General features: G+C 46.5%; 1 protein-coding gene across 7 annotated transcripts in view; it reads left to right on the top strand.

Moving 5' to 3' along the window:
* Nucleotides 1-20,719, top strand: part of LOC112225730 (SRC kinase signaling inhibitor 1-like) — a 112,434-nt gene that overhangs the window by 50,686 nt on the left and 41,029 nt on the right. For 4 of the 7 annotated variants that reach the window (XM_042327420.1, XM_042327419.1, XM_042327425.1 and 1 more), the window contains 10 exons: nt 3,241-3,439; nt 6,407-6,699; nt 10,285-11,159; nt 11,362-11,469; nt 13,378-13,505; nt 14,186-14,206; nt 14,751-14,911; nt 17,183-17,358; nt 18,043-18,173; nt 20,194-20,341. In XM_042327420.1, the coding sequence (XP_042183354.1) occupies nt 3,241-3,439; nt 6,407-6,699; nt 10,285-11,159; nt 11,362-11,469; nt 13,378-13,505; nt 14,186-14,206; nt 14,751-14,911; nt 17,183-17,358; nt 18,043-18,173; nt 20,194-20,341 (2,240 nt within the window). The remainder of the gene's footprint in view (nt 1-3,240; nt 3,440-6,406; nt 6,700-10,284; nt 11,160-11,361; nt 11,470-13,377; nt 13,506-14,185; nt 14,207-14,750; nt 14,912-17,182; nt 17,359-18,042; nt 18,174-20,193; nt 20,342-20,719) is intronic. The other 3 variants (XM_042327422.1, XM_042327423.1, XM_042327421.1) reach the window with 3 other exon arrangements.

Below are 20,719 nucleotides of genomic sequence, written 5' to 3'. Positions count from 1 at the left end.
CCCCATACTGTTATTTTGTTTTATTTATGTTTTGCTCCTTTGCAACCCAGTATCTCTACTTGCACATTCATCTTCTGCACATCTATCACTCCAGTGTTTAATTGCTAAATTGTAATTATTTCACCACCGTGGCCTATTTATTGCCTTATCTTACCTCATTTGCACACAGTATATAGACTTTTTTTCTACTGTGTTATTGACTGTATGTTTGTTTATTCCATGTGTAACTCTGTTCTTGATTTGTGTCGCACTGCTTTGCTTTATCTTGGCAGGTCGCAGAACTTGTTCTCAACTAGCCTACCTGGTTAAATAAAGGTGAAATAAAAAATAGAAAAAATGTACAAGAGACAAAATAAGAGAAACGGAGAGGGAGGGAGAGAGAGAGAGAGAAAAGCGGGAGAGATTGGGTTTGTTGTGGGATTTAAAGCAGTTCATAGTCCCAGGTATGTTGGAGCCCGCTGTGTCCTCCTTTCCGTTCAATTATATTTCCTGTAAGATCATCTTGTTTTCTTCCTCTGTGGTATTATAAAAGTGTGGGCTCCTCACAGTAACTGAGCGCTATTGAAAAAGCCTGGATTGACAACATAGGGTGATAGGGAGAGGGAAGGGGGAGATGAAAAGGTGAAGAGAAGAGTGGAAGAGGTGCAATCACTGTTTTCCTCTGAAGAGAGTGAGCGTGTATAGCATTACAGATCTCCCAGCAGATGGTGAGTGATTTTACCTGCCCATGATGACGCACAGGAGGAAATGGTTCTAGGAACGCTTCTATGTGTTCTATCCCACTGGGCACCCACTGGTTGAATCAACGTTGTTTCCACGCCATTTCAATGGAATTACAGTGAACCGAAGTGGAATAGACGTTGAATTGATGTTTGTGCCCAGTGGGATATCACTTTGACACCTTTACATAAAGTATCTACCGCAACAACACCAAGTCGATATGGCTTCTTTCCTCCAACACATGGAGAGAACATATTTTGTTCCACTTGGGGAATCTACCTTTGTTTCTTAAGTGTTTAGTGTTTCTCCAAGCTACTATAGAATGACTCACACCTGAGTGAAAGATTCTCATTAGGTGAGTTGCTGGAGTTTGTTGACAGATCTCTCCTGTGTGTGCGAGAGAGACGGAGCTAGTTTCCCTCTCTCCACTTCGTCCTGAGTTCTGTTTGATATTTTGCATGGTCTCCCCGGTTCGGTGTGATTTGTTGAAAAGATCCTCTGTTATGTAGACACACAAACTCCAGGGACTAGTGCTAGCTCCACGTCAGCTCGCTGACATGTTGGAGACACTAGAGGCCTCCTTTGATTATTGGTGTGATTAGAAATGCGGCTCACTCCTCTATAGGATATGTATCTTTTAGCTCTGCTGTGCTGAGTCAAGCTGATGGCTGTGTTTTATCCATCTGTGCTCTGGCTTTGTTTAGCCCTGGAGCTCTGCTTGGCTCACTGGAGCTGGTGTACAATATATGTGCTGCTGTGTGGTGCTATGGACTGGGTTGTTGTGCTCCCTGCTCAGTTCGGGTCGTTGCTTAGATAAATGACCCCATTAGAAAGCACAGTGGGGGCGATCGTTCAGAGCCACCCTCTCCCTGGGTGCTCAGACACTGTCTGCCTGCCCACCAAATCAAATCAAATCACATATGATTTGTCGCACACACATATTTATCAGATGTTATCGCAGGTGTAGCGAAGTGCTTATCTTCCTAGCTCAAACAGTGCAGTCATTTACAAGTGCCACCACTCTGTTTTGGGGCTGTGTGTGTGACTACACTGTGTAAATGTGTGTGGTTGCAGTATGAACAGTGTGTGTGTGTGTGTGTGTGTGTGTGTGTGTGTGTGTGTGTGTGTGTGTGTGTGTGTGTGTGTGTGTGTGTGTGTGTGTGTGTGTGTGTGTCTGTGTGTGTGTGTCTGTGTGTGTGTGTGTGTGTGTGTGTGTGTGTGTGTGTGTGTGTGTGTGTGTGTGTGTGTGTGTGTGTGTGTGTGTGTGTGAGTGCACGTGTGCGTGCATGTGTGTGTCTGTGAGTTTGTATGTGTGTGTCACAGGAGGTTGGTGGCACTTTAATTGGGGAGGACATGCTCGTAGTAAAGGCTGGAGTGGAATGGTATCAAATACATCAAACACATGGTTTCCATGTGCTTGATGCCATTCCATTTGCGCCGTTCCAGACATCATTATGAGCCATCCTCCCCTCAACAGCCTCCTGTGGTGTGTGTGCATGCATGTTGCGTGTATTTGTGAATGACCCCAAAGCGAGCACTGCTGGGAGTCAATGAGAACAGCACTCTGTGAGGCTGCGTCTCGCCTTCCTAAATACAAAGTTAATGAGAGCCTCGGAAAAAAACATTCTGAATTCTTATTAAACCAGAACGAGGGATGAAATGACAGAAAGAGCAGAGGAGAAGTTGTTTTCTACTAGCGAGGGGCGCAGGCACTGTACTGTAATGTAACGTGGGCTCGATGTGTCTGGCTGGCTCTGCAATCCTAACAGTCGTCAGCGAGCATTCTGGGAGCTCATTAACGGAGTCTGGGAGCTGGAGGAGACCCGGCGGTGGGGATAGGGGAGCCAGCTCACTGAACAGAACACAGCAGCCTAGCAGAACACAGTCTAGTAGCAGCTGCAGCAGAGCAGCTGAGGAAGAAGAGATGCTGCCTGGGCCCAGGCCAGGTCCAGGCCAGTAGAATAAACCCAGAGTGACAGCCCTGATCTGGATCTACATGGCCTTGTCTAATCCAGACAGCCCTGGCCTGCACTCATTTAAGGTTGGCCAGAGGCCAGCAGGGCCCCAACCAATAGGGAGAGGATGCAGGTGTAGGGGGAGAGAGAACTTTACATAAGCGTTTAAACATTAAAACAGGTCTCAATGCCCACCAGGTTATTTTGTATCTTCCCCATTCCTACCTACTGGTCCTCAGTGTTTCCTTAGTTCTGAAGGTGTTGTGTTCTGGACCTCTGCCTTGCTGTATCCCTCTGCTGTCAGCATTGGTGAACCAACAGGCACCGTCACATGATTCCATCCCACCCTATCAGAAAGAGGAAAGATGGCATCAGTTGTATGAATGTTGGTCCTGACATGCTGAGACATTATGCCAATCTTAATTGTGTTTGTTTGTCTTATAGTCTGTTTATTGTTTGTTACCTCTTTCACGTTTCTCCGTACTCCTCTCTGTCAAATCCATTCTTTCTGCCTCTCTCTCGCTCTCCTCTCGCCAAACAAACTCTCTCACTTTCTCTCCTCCAGAGTCGTAGCCCACGTCACTCCCAGTCCACCCAGTCTGGGCTAGCTGACCAGGCCGCTAAGCTGTCCTTTGCCTCGGCTGAGTCTCTGGCTGAGACCATGTCTGAGGCTGACATCCCCCTGGGGTTCAGCCGAACCGACCGCTTCCGCCAGAGTCTGCCCCTGTCCCGCTCGGCCAGCCAGAACAAGCTGCGCTCCCCAGGTGAGACCCAACACCCACACTGGAGCTGGACATGACCCAGACAGTACAGAAACTATACATGACGTGTACATGATCACGTCTTAACCTTTACCAACTACTGCTATAGTAAGACTGTGCAGAGAATATACATTACATCAGTGGAGGCTCCTCAGTGGAGGAAGGGGAGGACCATCCTCCTCAGTGAATTCCACAAAAATAAAAAAGAGTGAAACTTTAAAACAGTTATCCTTTTTAGATAAACCTATAGTAAATATATTCACATGTCACCAAATAATTGATTAAGACATACTGTTTTGCAATGAAGATCTACTGTAACCTCAACAGCACTCTGTAGGGTATCACCATTGACTTCAATACAAAACCTAGGAGGCTCACGGTTCTCACCCTCTTCCATTGACTTACACAGTAATCCGGAGGACGTCCTCCAACCTATCAGAGCTCTTGCATCATGAACTGGCATGTTGTCCACCCAATCAAAGGATCAGAGAATTAATCTAGTACTGAAAGCATAAGCTACAGCTAGCTAGCACTGCAGTGCTTAAAATGTGGTGAGTAACTGACTCAAAGAGATAGAAAGAAAATAGTTGAACAGTTTTGAACAAATTCATTTCTTAAAATACTAAGGAGAAGCAAGAGAGATGCTGTTGAATTTTTTTGCCTGGTAACAAACAGCTGATGTGTTGTGCACTGAAGCCCACAAGCGAATGGAAAAGGTGAGAGGACAGCATGTAGATGCAAGAAGGAATTAACAAGCAAAGTGATCAAGCTGTTTACATGTGGCTGATATGAAAGTGAACTGTTTTTGCGTGTGATCAGGGGTGTATTCATTCTGCCGATTCCGTTGAAAAACATTTCTTTAAAGGAATCAATATGGAACGAAATGGGGATAAACATACCTGAATTTGTCCAATAGGAACTCATGATGGGTATAGGCCAAATTAAAGTATCATGTAGTAGCCTAAACCTATTGATGTTACATTGAGCTGGGTGAATGAGAATATGAATGACAGTCATCCAATATGCTGTCATAGAAATAAGGCCATGGTCATAAAATAAATGAACATCCTCCCTCATCTTAAACGTCACCGACTGCCACTGCATGACATATACATGACCATGTAGCAGCCTTTACCAGCTACATAGCTGAGGCAACATTTTCCTCATCCCAAAGCTTTTGTGGACTTCAACTTACTCATCTAATCAGAATGGCTTCATGCCATTTTCATATTAACATTTACCTAGTTTATCTGCTATCTTATCAAACCTTATCCACTTACATAGTAAATAATTATTCCCATTCCCAATTCCTTTCGCGTTTTGCGGTTTATTTGCATTCACTATTCGATATGAATTATTGCGAAGTGATTGAATTGTGAATACATTTGCATATTTTGTAGCCATTTCAGAAGCGTAAGTTATGCACTCCTGGCTGGGTGTTTTTATCAGGCACCAATCACACAGCTCCTGGGTTAGTCATGTAACCTACAGCCTGGTGTCTCTTCGCACCCTCAGATGAGTGTGATGATTCTCTGCCTGCCTGCCCTGTGGTGCGTTACTGCTTACACAACACTGGATCATCCACGCCTCACTTTACATATCTGGGACACAACAACCATATACAGCCATACACTGCACTGCATTTCATTATTAGCACAGGGATCATATGTTCATAGACATTAAGTTATGATTCAAATCCTGACCTATTATTCATTTATTTCTGCTACAGAGTCATATTGAGTGAACTCAGCATTGGGACAGCTTTACAGTGTGGACTACAGTATCATAAGTGTGAACTCAGTGTTGGGACAGCTTTACAGTGTGGACTACAGTATCATAAGTGTGAACTCAGTGTTGGGACAGCTTTACAGTGTGGACTACAGTGTCATACCTGTGAACTCAGTGTTGGGACAGCTTTACAGTGTGGACTACAGTATCATAAGTGTGAACTCAGTGTTGGGACAGCTTTACAGTGTGGACTACAGTATCATAAGTGTGAACTCAGTGTTGGGACAGCTTTACAGTGTGGACTACAGTGTCATACCTGTGAACTCAGTGTTGGGACAGCTTTACAGTGTGGACTACAGTATCATAAGTGTGAACTCAGTGTTGGGACAGCTTTACAGTGTGGACTACAGTATCATAAGTGTGAACTCAGTGTTGGGACAGCTTTACAGTGTGGACTACAGTATCATAAGTGTGAACTCATCGTTGGGACAGCTTTACAGTGTGGCCTACAGTATCATAAGTGTGAACTCATCGTTGGGACAGCTTTACAGTGTGGACTACAGTATCATAAGTGTGAACTCATCGTTGGGACAGCTTTACAGTGTGAACTACAGTATCATAAGTGTGAACTCATCGTTGGGACAGCTTTACAGTATGAACTACAGTATCATAAGTGTGAACTCATCGTTGGGACAGCTTTACGGTGTGAACTACAGTATCATAAGTGTGAACTCATCGTTGGGACAGCTTTACAGTGTGGATGGATCAGACTTATAAACATTGGTGGGTGTAGGCGATGCTAAGCACGCAGGGAGAAACAGAGCGCTGTAAAAGCAGTGACAGTGACAGATGATGAGCCCTTTGGAAGAGGACTTTATGCAGTGCTTTAGAACAGTGGCACTCTCTCACTCCCACCTCCTCCTCCTCTGTTTATCAACCAGACATTCCCTTTATCTCTCTCTCCTTTTCATTTGACTTTCGTCACCCCTTCCTCTATTGTTCTATTATCTCCTGCGCCACCTTCATCCTTGACTTTAAATCCTCTCTCTGTGGCCTAGTGTGGTCAACACATCTACGCTGTCAGTATAGGTTCAAATCCGGCCTGCTGCCCTTTGACCCAGCCTCTCTCTACCTTTCCCCACTGTCATAATCTCTCTCTAGCTGTTCAGTAAATTTAGAAAAGATCTTAAAAATATATGATCAATTCTCTCCCCCTCTCTCTTCATCACTTTCCTTCTCCAGGCGTGCTGTTCCTGCAGTTTGGGGATGAGACGCGGCGGGTGCACATCACCCACGAGCTGAGCAGCCTGGACACGCTGCACGCCCTCATCGTGCACATGTTCCCCCAGAAGCTGACGGCGGGGATGCTCAAGTCCTCCAACACGGCCATCCTGATCAAGGACGAGGCGCGCAACGTCTTCTACGAGCTGGAGGACATCCGGGACATCCAGGACCGCAGCATCATCAAGATCTACCGCAAGGAGCCCATCTACGCCTCCTACCCCGCCACACACCTGGTCAACGGGGACCTTAGGGTGAGACAGGGAGGGGTGAGAAGGGTGAGGGGGAGGGGGGTGGAGCTGGGCTGGGCGTCTGATAGGGAGATAGGTGGATGGAGGGCTCTGGATTCTACTATAAATACTGATACTGTCACACTACTGTTGGGCGTTGACCTTTGAAGGTGCAACAGCTCTTTTGTGTTTATGTTGCAACAGTAAGTTTGACAGGTTGTGGAGGCGTATAGGTTATTTCTCCAGATATTCCCGCTGCGCAGTACTTTTATCTTCAAGAGCACCATATGCTGCCTGGACAAATAACAATGTTTCCCAGGGAGATGAGCTTGTTTCACCCCCTGTGCATGTCTCTGTTTTGGTTGAGTTCAAGGAACCTTGAAGTTGTCCTGTTTTCAGTCCCTTCCATCTGTAATAGTCACACTACATTGCGGATGAATCAGCCATTACCTATGCAAATAATTAGAGAGTGTGTGTGTGTGTGTGTGTGTGTGTGGGCCTCTGTCTGTGCATATGAGTGTGTTTTTGTGAGTGCGTGCATACTAAAATCCCTAAATTGTGTATGAAGGAACACCAAAATATCCCAGATGAACTAGATTCAATTAAATCATGGAGAGTTCTTATTTCCAGGAGGGTAAAGCCAGGCCTTTGAAGAACATTCATGTTGCTGGCTCTTTGCTGGCTCTTTGTTCTATAACTGTGTGTGTGAACTGCACACCCCCTCCTAGTTCAGTGCTGTGCTGGGGACTACCCTGCATGTTAACTAACATCTTGACATTGAACTGCTCCCGGGTGTACATTTTTGGGTTTGGATAGTTGGTTTTAACTGTGTTTTCAGGGTTTTATGTAAGTATGTGTCCCGACTCCTCTGTACAAGTGTGTGTGTGTGTGTGTGTGTGTGTGTGTGTGTGTGTGTGTGTGTGTGTGTGTGTGTGTATGATGCCCTCCCTCTGCAATGGCTCTTATACACGGTCCTGTCCATCATCACTTTACAGTATACTGTATGGGAAGATTAGGAGAAAGGAAAGAGGATATTTAAAAAGGATGAGGAGGCAAAGACACAGGGATGACTAGAGGAAGGAGAGTAGGAGAGGTTGAGGAAAGAAACAGGAGAGAGAGAGATAATTACTGTAGATTGAGGAAAGACATAAACAGCAGAGAGAGAGATAATTACTGTAGATTGAGGAAAGACATAAACAGGAGAGAGAGATAATTACTGTAGATTGAGGAAAGACATAAACAGGAGAGAGAGATAATTACTGTAGATTGAGGAAAGAAACAGGTGAGAGAGATAATTACTGTAGATTGAGGAAAGACACAAACAGGAGAGAGAGGTAATTACTGTAGATTGAGGAAAGACACAAACAGGAGAGAGAGGTAATTACTGTAGATTGAGGAAAGAAACAGGTGAGAGAGATAATTACTGTAGATTGAGGAAAGACACAAACAGGAGAGAGAGGTAATTACTGTAGATTGAGGAAAGAAACAGGTGAGAGAGATAATTACTGTAGATTGAGGAAAGACACAAACAGGAGAGAGAGGTAATTACTGTAGGTTGAGGAAAGATAAACAGGAGAGAGAGGTAATTACTGTAGGTTGAGGAAAGACACAAACAGGAGAGAGAGGTAATTACTGTAGGTTGAGGAAAGACACAAACAGGAGAGAGAGGTAATTACTGTAGATTGTGGAAAGACACAAACAGGAGAGAGAGGTAATTACTGTAGATTGAGGAAAGACACAAACAGGAGAGAGGTAATTACTGTAGGTTGAGGAGACATAAACAGGAGAGAGAGGTAATTACTGTAGGTTGAGGAAAGATAAACAGGAGAGAGAGGTAATTACTGTAGGTTGAGGAAAGACAAACAGGAGAGAGAGGTAATTACTGTAGGTTGTGGAAAGACAAACAGGAGAGAGAGGTAATTACTGTAGGTTGAGGAAAGATAAACAGGAGAGAGAGATAATTACTGTAGATTGAGGAAAGACATAAACAGGAGAGAGAGATAATTACTGTAGATTGAGGAAAGACATAAACAGGAGAGAGAGATAATTACTGTAGATTGAGGAAAGAAACAGGTGAGAGAGATAATTACTGTAGGTTGAGGAAAGACACAAACAGGAGAGAGAGGTAATTACTGTAGGTTGAGGAAAGACAAACAGGAGAGAGAGGTAATTACTGTAGGTTGAGGAAAGACAAACAGGAGAGAGAGGTAATTACTGTAGGTTGTGGAAAGACAAACAGGAGAGAGAGGTAATTACTGTAGGTTGAGGAAAGATAAACAGGAGAGAGAGATAATTACTGTAGATTGAGGAAAGACATAAACAGGAGAGAGAGATAATTACTGTAGATTGAGGAAAGACATAAACAGGAGAGAGAGATAATTACTGTAGATTGAGGAAAGAAACAGGTGAGAGAGATAATTACTGTAGGTTGAGGAAAGACACAAACAGGAGAGAGAGGTAATTACTGTAGGTTGAGGAAAGACACAAATAGGAGAGAGAGGTAATTACTGTAGGTTGAGGAAAGATAAACAGGAGAGAGAGGTAATTACTGTAGGTTAAGGAAAGATAAAGAGGAGAGAGAGGTAATTACTGTAGGTTGAGGAGACAAACAGGAGAGAGAGGTAATTACTGTAGGTTAAGGAAAGATAAACAGGAGAGAGAGGTAATTACTGTAAGTTGAGGAAAGACACAAACAGGAGAGAGAGGTAATTACTGTAGGTTGAGGAAAGACAAACAGGAGAGAGAGGTAATTACTGTAGGTTGAGGAAAGACACAAACAGGAGAGAGAGGTAATTACTGTAGGTTGAGGAAAGACACAAACAGGAGAGAGAGGTAATTACTGTAGGTTGAGGAAAGACACAAATAGGAGAGAGAGGTAATTACTGTAGGTTGAGGAAAGATAAACAGGAGAGAGAGGTAATTACTGTAGGTTGAGGAGACATAAACAGGAGAGAGAGGTAATTACTGTAGGTTGAGGAAAGACAAACAGGAGAGAGAGATAAATAAAAAAAGTTTTAGACCATCCAGGCAAGCGGTGGAGGAGAGAAGAAAGAACCTGTGGTGGATGAGGAAATTCCTCACATTCATTCCAATGAACCAGGAGTGGTTTAGTCTCCTGCTTTCTCTCACTTCTCTTCAATAGAGAAGAAATGGATATGTGCAGATATGGAGAAGTGCTTAATACCAGCTCTTTGTAATCCAGTGGGTTTAGTTGGGTTGGTTAAAAGGAGCTCAGAGGTTCTCTTAGACGAGTGGAAGGAGAAGAAAGAAACAATAAGGCTGGACTAGGCCCCTTTTTTTAAGCTCTTTCATTTTCAGTTATTACACTCTAAGGTGACAGTCAATACATGTAGGTAATCCCATATCCTATAAGCCTTACTGTACTCTTGGATAGAGCCATTACTATAGACTTCAATCACACGTGTTGATTGTGTGCTGGTATTTGATGTGGGCTTGCGATGATGAGCCCAGGCTGCCACAGACTGTCCAATGTCAGTGTGATTTCCTATCCTCTGATTGTCAGCCTGGCACAGAGGGGGAGCACAGCGTTTTCATCCACTGGTATCCATGGTAACCTACCCTCCACCCCCGTCCCTGATGTCGTTTCAGAGGGATCTGGTGTACACGTCCCGAGAGTCCTCCCCCACCCGCCGCCTCAACACCCTGCCCTCCTCCTCCGCCTCGCCCCCATCCGGCTCCCCATCCCGCTCCCGTCTGTCTTACAGCGGGGGTCGGCCCCCCTCCTTTGCTGGGCCGGGTAGTCACCCCCAGTTACAACAACACTCCCAGCACCAGCAGCACCCCCAGCAGCACCAGCCCCAGCACTCCCACCACCCTGGAGCCGGCTCCCACCACGGGGGCCTCAACGCCGGCCTGTCCTCCTCCCCTAGCGCCATCCTGGAGCGCCGCGACGTCAAGCCCGACGAGGAGGTTTCTGGGAAGAACATGATGCTGGTGAAGGAGGGGCTGTACGCCGACCCCTACAGCCTGGTACACGAGGGCCGCCTCAGCATCGCCTCCACACAGTCGCTGGCTGCCATCGGAGACCCCTTCGGCTTCCCCGTGTCTGGTGGGCTGTATCGCCGCGGCTCTGTGCGCTCCCTCAGCACATACTCTGCTGCCGCCCTGCAGGGGGAGCTGGAGGACGCCCTGTACAAGCCTGGAGGTCCCCTATACTCCGACTCCTATTCCTCAGCCACACTGGGCATGGGCTTCCGCATGCCCCCCTCCTCCCCCCAGAAGATCCCTGATATGCAGCTGAGGGACAGGGGGGACTCGTACTCTAGCTCCCCCAGCCGAGCCTCTCCGGTCAGGCAGACCTTCCGCAAGGACTCAGCCTCCTCTTCCGTGTTTGTGGAGAGCCCCAAGTCCAGGCCCAGTTCCAGCTCTGACCCTCTGGTCCTGCAGGCCGGGCCAGGAGGGGACGGGAGCAGGTTTGCGCCCGGATACAGCTCCCCACTCCCTGGAGAGACTTCTGAGTCCAGGTGAGTATGTGTGTGTGTGTGTATGTGTGGTTTGATATTTCATGCTTCCTCTATACAGTACGTGTTTCACTAGGTGTTTTCTAGTGTATACTAGTATGTTTTGACATTACTGTGGGATGTGTGGGTGCACCAGCTTCCATGTTTGTGTGTGTGTGAGTGAACCTAACTGACCAGCGTGTGTTAACCTACTGGCTTTCTCCAGGGAGCGTCTGGATCGTCTGGATCGTATGGAGGCCATGGAGAAACAGATAGCCAGTCTGACAGGCCTGGTTCAGAGTGTACTGACCAAAGCACCCGACAGTGACAGCACGTAAGACCCCCTTAAGAGCCCAAACACACAGAGCCATTCACAGACGTACAGTTGAAGTCGGAAGTTTACATACACCTTAAATACATTTAAACTCAGTTTTTCACAATTCCAGACATTTAATCCTAGTAAAAAAATCCCTGTTTTTGGTCAGTTAGGATCACCACTTTTTTAAAGAATGAATTATAGTAGAGGGATTCTATAGTAGAATTATAGTAGAGGGAATTATTTATTTCAGCTTTTGTTTGTTTCATCACATTCCCAGTGGGTCAGAAATTTACATACTATCAATTAGTATTTGGTAGCATTGCCTTTAAATTGTTTAACTTGGGTCAAACTTTTCTGGTAGCCTTCCACAAGCCTCCCACAATAAGTTGGGTGAATTTTGGCCCATTCCTCCTGACAGAGCTGGTGCAACTGAGTCAGGTTTGTAGGCCTCCTTACTCGCACATGCTTTTTCAGTTCTGCCCACAAATGTTCTATGGGATTGAGGTCAAGGATTGTGATGGCCACTCTAATACCTTGACCTTGTTGTCCTTAAGCCATTTTTCCACAACTTGGAAGTATGCTTTGGGGTCAATGTTAATTAAGAAGACTCATTTGCGACCAAGCTATAACTTCCTGACTGATGTCTTGAGATGTTGCTTCAATATATCTACATCATTTTCCTTCCTCATGATGCCATTTATTTTGTGAATTGCACCAGTCCCTCCTGCAGCAAAGCACCCTCACAACATGATGCTGCCACCCCCATGCTTCACGGTTGGGATGGTGTTCTTCGGCTTGCAAGCCTCCCCCTTTTTCCTCAAAGCATAACAATGGTCATTATTTTTGTTTCATCAGACCAGAAAACATTTCTCCAAAAAGTACGATCTTTGTCCCCATGTGCAGTTGCAAACGGTAGTCTGGCTTTTTATGGCAGTTTTGGAGCAGTGGCTTCTTCTTTGCTGAGCGGCCTTTCAGATTATGTCGATATAGGGCTCGTTTTACTGTGGATATAGATACTTTTGTACCTGTTTCCTCCAGCATCTTCACAAGGTCCTTTGCTGTTGTTCTGGGATTGATTTGCACTTCGCACCAAAGTACGTTCATGTCTAGGAGACAGAACGTGTCTCCTTCCTGAGCGGTATGATGGCTGCGTGGTACCAAGGTGTTTATACTTGAGTACTATTGTTTGTACAGATGAACGTGGTACCTTCAGGCGTTTGGAAATTGCTCCCAAGGATGAACCAGACTTGTGGAGGTCTACAATTTGTTTTCTGAGGTCTTGGCTGATTTATTTAGATTTTCCCATGATGTCATGCAAAGAGGCACTGAGTTTGAAGGTAGGCCTTGACATACATCCAAAGGTACACCTCCAATTGACTCAAATTATGTCAATTAGCCTATCTGAAGTTTCTTAAGCCATACCATCATTTTCTGGAATTTTCCAAGCTGTTTATAAGTGAAATAATCTGTCTGTAAACAATTGTTGGGAAAATTACTTGTGTCATGCACAAAGTAGATGTCCTAACCGACTTGCCAAAACTATAGTTTGTTACCAAGAAACGTGTGGAGTGGTTGAAAAACAAGTTTTAATGACTCCAACCTAAATGTAAACTTCCGACTTCAGCTGTATATACTACTACAGGACGAAGGACAGAAATACTGGTGGTAATGACTGGTCTCAGGATACTATATCGTTGTTTAACAGACCAGAATACGTTCAAGTACATTATTGCAGTATAGTAGTACTGTACATGATTATAGTACAGGTGTTTGCATTAGCACTGTAATTGGCTGGTAATAATGACCTTGCCCCGTGGACAGTATAAAGCACTCTGTAGTATAAGTAGATCATGCGTAAGTATAGTACAGGTGTTGGCATTAGCACTGTAATTGCCTTGCCCTGTGGCCCTGGTTGATCCTCAGATGCGGCCTACTGCGTCTCTGCATGATGGCGGGCTGCCCTCCGGACCAGGGCTCGGAGTTCTCACGGCCCTTCCCTTTCTCTTCCAGCGAGAAGACCGAATCCAACAGCGACGGCTCCGCCACTGGAAGTGAGTACCACGCCTAAAGTTCTAGCTCAAACTAGATTGAGGTGAATTGAGTTTTAGTTTGATCTTGTAGTCAGACTGCGTCCAGTCCTGCTAACCATTTACAATAGTTCAGGTTGAGCTTAGTTTTCAGGTCCATTTACCCACTTCGGCCAGGCCTAGACCAGTTATTTTAACAGATAAGATGGCTACTGGTCTTTAAACCACAACAGACATAGAATGACATCTCCCTCAACTCGCAACCTATACACAAACCCATCCCTCTGTCTCTGCTTCCTCTAATATCTCTCTCTTACTCTCACATTTCCTTCCCTTTCTTCTTCTGTTGTATTTCTCTTTTCTCTCACTCCCTCTCTCTCTCCAGATCTCTTTCTTCCCCTGTTCCTCGTGCCTCTGTTTAGCATGAGTGAGTCTGCATAGACTTGCTGTTCAATGACCAGACCTTCAAAGGGCCAGCGAAAGGACACGTCTGCCTTTGATGCCTCTCCTTGACATGAAATAACACCAGAAAATAAAGCTGTTAAATTAGCCGTTTTTCTCTCAGCAATAGTCGATAGAGGAAGTGTCCAGGGGTCCTCATTTGCCTCTGGCAATGTAAACCTTGAAGATTACTCCCAGTTTTCCTCCACTCTCTCTTCTCTCTCTTTATCTTTGGTAACTGGCTCACTGCTTCTGTGTTACAGCTGGACGGCTGAAGCGGAAAGGTAGTTTCACTCTTCTTCCCTTCTCCTCTTCTCTTCTATCTCTCCTCTCATCTCTCTGCCCCTGGGTGGGTGTCTGGTGTTGTCACAGCTCCGATATTGGTGGTGGTGTGTCTCTTCTCTTATGTACCCTTTGCTTGTCTATAATCCTCTCTACCCCCCCCCCTCCCCGTCTCTGGTTTTGTGTTGTTGGGTCCTTCTGGGTCTGTCTGGATGTTCATACATCTGAGATTCAGAAGGATATTCTCCTCGCACCATCAACATGCTCTCTCTGTTCGTTTTCAGTCTACCTCTGTCCAGGAACTGAACTGGGATCCTTTACCTATGCTCCCAAGACTGCTTGTGGAAGTGTGCGTGTGTGTGTGTGTGTGTGTGTGTGTGTGTGTGTGTGTGTGTGTGTGTGTGTGTGTGTGTGTGTGTGTGTGTGTGTGTGTGTGCGTGCATCTATCTGCTGTTGTGTGTCAGATGTCTTTATACATACAGCATTGTAATTAACCCAGTTTCCTCTAACTTCCTCATAACCTGTGTTCTGTCCTGTGATTGTCAGCTCTGACGCCGTCGGCCCCGCTGGCTCTGATGCCCCCCCCTCCCTCCGGAGACAGCCAGGTCACCACCGTCACCCGGCTGCAGATGCAGCTTCACCTCCACGACCTGCAGCAGAACGCCACCGACCTGCGCAAACAGCTCTCCCAGCTCCGCAAGATGCAGGTGAAAACGACTGAGCCTACTCTCAATGCATCTATTAGTACAACTGTTTACACAAACGCGGGGGGGGTTGCTCTAACACATCAGATCAGTGGGGAAAAGAAATTAAGAAGTGTAGAGGATATGGCGTATGTGATTTAGGGACAGCGCAGGACCGTTTAACAGTCTACCCTGTCTGTCTCTTCCTTTAGAGAGAGTTTATGAAACATAAGCATCCCTGTGGAACACTTTCGACACCTTGTAGAGTCCATGCCCTGATGAATTGAGGCTGTTCTGAGGGGGGGGAAAAACAGATGGAGAGGAGTCAAGTGGTAAATGGAAGCCAAATGCAGCACAGTGGGACTAAAGAGTAGTAATAATCTCAGTCATTTACCTGTGTGGGAGCCCAAGCCTGACTCCTAACCTCTGACCCGCCCCGTTGCCCATGGAGACGGCCCCAGGCCTGAATAATACATGATGCTCATGAATTATGTAGAGCGAGAGAGAGAAGGGAGAGGAAGGGTGAACGTGGTAGAGGTAGCGTAATGCAGAGAAAGAAACAGAAAGAGAGTAGAAATGTTTTCATTGTGAGAAGTAATGCTGCAGAGCACATTGTTTATACTGTTGTTCAGTTTGATTCCCTGGAACATAAAAGAAATCCATGATTAACTAACTTCCCTTGCTAAATGGGTGCTTTCATCTCAGTAGTGGTTGTATTGCATATACATTATGACAGACTCCATTCATAGTTCTGGATGTGTCTTGAATTTTGATTGAGTGCTTTGCAGTAAGATTTAGTGGTCCCTGCTAGTGCAATTCACTAACTGGAAACCCTGTTGTTGTCTGCTGTGTGTGAACCTTATTTTCCTCTGAGTGAGAAACACACACACACACACACACACACACACACACACACACACACACACACACACACACACACACACACACACACACACACACACACACACACACACACACACACACACACACACACACACACACACACACAGAGCTGTGATGGGTTCCATCATCAACTAATGACATTCTGTGACAGGTTGGCTCAGAATATCTAATATTATAATATTTTAGAACTAGAAATCACAAAAATAAAAGCTAAAGCAATGAAACCAATATCATCAAACAATGAATTTAGGAGAAGTTGTTGCATGTCTGCATTACCGACCGGACACGCAGGACACATGCTCAGGGGCCCTGATTGGGGTCCCATTGATTTAGTTTTAATGTTTAAGCATGAGAACACAGTTAGCCATTGGACAGAGTCGAATTGGAAATTAGCTTTTTTGGTATGCTAATAGCACAACTGCCTGATAATATGGTATGCTAATAGCACAACTGCCTGATAATATGGTATGCTAATAGCACAACTGCCTGATAATATGGTATGCTAATAGCACAACTGCCTGATAATATGGTATGCTAATAGCACAACTGCCTGATAATATGGTATGCTAATAGCACAACTGCCTGATAATATGGTATGCTAATAGCACAACTACCTGATAATATGGTATGCTAATAGCACAACTGCCTGATAATATGGTATGCTAATAGCAGGATGTTGTCACTGTGATTCCTTTGTTATCTTGACCTATACAAGCTACTTACTGCTCTGGGCAGGACCACCGTAGGTGTGTGATACCAGATTCAGAGGGAGGCTTATTGTATTGCAGCAGATGTGCACCATTAATGATCTGCAGAATTCTCTACTGTTTGACCTCAGACACCTGTAACCTCTATTACCTACACAATTTGGATACACTGATTTCTGCTACAAGGGCTATCATTCAGAACACTATTAGTTACACAATATAATCTTGTTTAACCATTCAGTATTGTGTGTGTGTGTGCGTGCGTGTGTGTGTGTGTGTGCGTGTGCGCGTGTGCTTGTGCATGTGTGGTTGTGTGTGTTTGTGTGTGCGTGTGTGGTTGTGTCTGTTTGTGTGTGTGTGTGTGTGTGTGTGTGTGTGTGAGTGCGTGCGTGTGTGGTTGTGTCTGTTTGTGTGTGTGTGTGTGTGTGTGTGTGTGTGTGGTTGTGCGTGTTTGTGTGTGCGTGTGTGGTTGTGTCTGTTTGTGTGTGTGCGTGTGTGTGTGTGTGTGTGTGTGGTTGTGTGTGTTTGTGTGTGCGTGTGTGGTTGTGTCTGTTTGTGTGGGTGCGTGTGTGTGTGTGTGTGTGTGTGTGTTTGTGTGTGTGCGTGTGTGGTTGTGTCTGTTTGTGTGTGTGCGTGTGTGTGTGTGTGTGTGGTTGTGTGTGTTTGTGTGTGTGCGTGTGTGCAGCTCCAGAACCAGGATAGTGTGAAGACGCTGCTGAAAAGAACGGAGAAGGAGCTGAACGTGCGTGTGAGTGACGCTCTGAGGAAGCAGGAGGACCCTCTGCAGCGACAGCGCCTCCTGGTGGAAGAGGAGAGACTCAAGTACCTCAACGAGGAGGAGTTTATCATCCAGCAGCTCCAGTCAGTACTCACCTGGTCACGGAATCATTCCTTCCTTAAGATCCGTTTGTTGAATGACTGGTTAACTGACTGACTGACTGATTGACAAAATCTATTCACATGATTATTATTATTGTTATTATTTGTAGGTCATTAAGATCATTGAGGTTCTAAGGAGGTCCTATGATAATAAGATGGTTGTACTAAGGCAGTAATACAGGCCTTCCTACTGGTAACACAAACAATCCCCATGCGTTACCCAAACACTGCCTGGTTTAGCATAGTGTGTAACTTTATATGAGTGGACATTGTTGAATGAATCATTTGCCTCGTTAGATCATCGCTGTTCATCTAGGCTTGTTATTAACCGTTGCTAATAGCCATTTTATTTCATTTAAATATTCATACCATTTTGATTGGCCGTATGACTTCAGGCTGATTTACTTGACATCGTTAAGTTGGATTTTCATTAGTGGTTTAGCTTCGTCAGCATGTGTGTGTGTGTGTGTGTGTGTGCCAACGTTCGTATGTACATGTGTGTGTCCAGACTGTGTGTATGTCTCTCCATCGGTCTTGTGGTTCTCTCGCTTCGACACACACACCACAGTGTTCTCAGTGGAATATTACAGGCTTCATAACATGAACGTTTTTATGTTAACTGTGAAGGCCTTGTGTTGACACGTCTCTCCTGTGTTGTCTCTCCAGTGACCTGGAGAAGTCAGTGGAGGATATCCAGAAGGGTTCGTCTGTCAATCACAAACTGGTGACGGTTCAGGAGCTGGAGGAGAAGGCCTCGCTTCTGAGGAAACTAGGAGAGACACTCACAGAGCTCAAGAGTAAGTCACTCACTGATACACTGATCACTCACAGTCTGTTAACAGCTCGTAATAATGGAACAAATAAAACGCCTGCCAACCATGTGTTTGATGTATTTGATACCATTCCACTAATTCCGTTCCAGCCATTACCACGAGTCTGTTCTCCCCTATTAAGAGGACACCAACCTCCTGTGGGTCTGACACTTATCACTCACAGACACACTGACACGGTCTGATACACTGATCACTCACAGACACACTGACACGGTCTGATACACTGATCACTCACAGACACACTGACACGATCTGATACACTGATCACTCACAGGCACACTGACACGGTCTGATACACTGATCACTCACAGACACACTGACACGGTCTGATACACTGATCACTCACAGACACACTGACACGGTCTGATACACTGATCACTCATAGACACACTGACATGGTCTGATACACTGATCACTCACAGACACACTGTAGGCTCTGACTTAGATAGTCAATCACAGACACACATCACAATCACTGCTCTCAGAATCAGACTCCCACTGTAACTCCTGAGATGTGAATATGTAGTGTCCTCTCTCTCTCATTGTCTCCCTCCAGACCAGTTCCCCAGTCTGCAGAGTAAGATGTAGTGTCCCCTCTCTCTCATTGTCTCCCTCCAGACCAGTTCCCCAGTCTGCAGAGTAAGATGTAGTGTCCTCTCTCTCTCATTGTCTCTCTCCAGACCAGTTCCCCAGTCTGCAGAGTAAGATGTAGTGTCCTCTCTCTCTCATTGTCTCTCTCCAGACCAGTTCCCCAGTCTGCAGAGAAAGATGTAGTGTCCCCTCTCTCTCATTGCCTACCTCCAGACCAGTTCCCCAGTCTGCAGAGTAAGATGTAGTTTTCCCCTCTCTCTCCTTGTCCCCCTCCAGACCAGTTCCCCAGTCTGCAGAGTAAGATGTAGTGTCCCCTCTCTCTCCCTGTCTCCCTCCAGACCAGTTCCCCAGTCTGCAGAGTAAGATGTAGTGTCCCCTCTCTCTCCCTGTCTCCATCCAGACCAGTACCCCAGTCTGCAGAGTAAGATGTAGTGTCCCCTCTCTCTCATTGCCTACCTCCAGACCAGTTCCCCAGTCTGCAGAGTAAGATGTAGTTTTCCCCTCTCTCTCCCTGTCCCCCTCCAGACCAGTTCCCCAGTCTGCAGAGTAAGATGTAGTGTCCCCTCTCTCTCCCTGTCCCCCTCCAGACCAGTTCCCCAGTCTGCAGAGTAAGATGTAGTGTCCCCTCTCTCTCCCTGTCCCCCTCCAGACCAGTTCCCCAGTCTGCAGAGTAAGATGTAGTGTCCCCTCTCTCTCCCTGTCTCCCTCCAGACCAGTTCCCCAGTCTGCAGAGTAAGATGTAGTGTCCCCTCTCTCTCCCTGTCCCCCTCCAGACCAGTTCCCCAGTCTGCAGAGTAAGATGTAGTGTCCCCTCTCTCTCCCTGTCTCCCTCCAGACCAGTTCCCCAGTCTGCAGAGTAAGATGTAGTGTCCCCTTTCTCTCCCTGTCCCCCTCCAGACCAGTTCCCCAGTCTGCAGAGTAAGATGTAGTGTCCCCTCTCTCTCCCTGTCTCCCTCCAGACCAGTTCCCCAGTCTGCAGAGTAAGATGTAGTGTCCCCTCTCTCTCCCTGTCCCCCTCCAGACCAGTTCCCCAGTCTGCAGAGTAAGATGTAGTGTCCCCTCTCTCTCCCTGTCCCCCTCCAGACCAGTTCCCCAGTCTGCAGAGTAAGATGTAGTGTCCCCTCTCTCTCCCTGTCTCCCTCCAGACCAGTTCCCCAGTCTGCAGAGTAAGATGTAGTGTCCCCTCTCTCTCCCTGTCCCCCTCCAGACCAGTTCCCCAGTCTGCAGAGTAAGATGTAGTGTCCCCTCTCTCTCCCTGTCTCCCTCCAGACCAGTTCCCCAGTCTGCAGAGTAAGATGTAGTGTCCCCTCTCTCTCCCTGTCCCCCTCCAGACCAGTTCCCCAGTCTGCAGAGTAAGATGTAGTGTCCCCTCTCTCTCCCTGTCTCCCTCCAGACCAGTTCCCCAGTCTGCAGAGTAAGATGCGGGTGGTGTTGAGGGTGGAGGTGGAGGCTGTCAAGTTCCTGAAGGAGGAGCCACACAGACTGGACGCCCTGTTGAAACGCTGCAAGAGCGTCACTGACACACTGACCACTATGCGCAGGTACGACCCAACACACTGACCGCCATTGCGCAGGTACGACACCACCCACTGACCGCCATTGCGCAGGTACGACCGAACACACTGACCGCCATTGTGCAGGTACGACCCAACACACTGACCGCCATTGCGCAGGCACGACCCAACACACTGACCGCCATTGCGCAGGTACGACCCAACACACTGACCGCCATTGCGCAGGCACGACCCAACACACTGACCGCCATTGCGCAGGTACGACCCAACACACTGACCGCCATTGTGCAGGTACGACCCAACACACTGACCGCCATTGCGCAGGTACGACCCAACACATTGACCGCCATTGCGCAGGTACGACCCAACACACTGACCGCCATTGCGCAGGCACGACCCAACACA

The sequence above is a fragment of the Oncorhynchus tshawytscha genome, linkage group LG09, assembly GCF_018296145.1.
Source record: "Oncorhynchus tshawytscha isolate Ot180627B linkage group LG09, Otsh_v2.0, whole genome shotgun sequence".
NCBI classification, from domain to species: Eukaryota; Metazoa; Chordata; class Actinopteri; order Salmoniformes; family Salmonidae; genus Oncorhynchus; species Oncorhynchus tshawytscha.
Note: the sequence above shows the minus strand (reverse complement) of the source record. Positions and strands in the feature narration are given on the sequence as shown.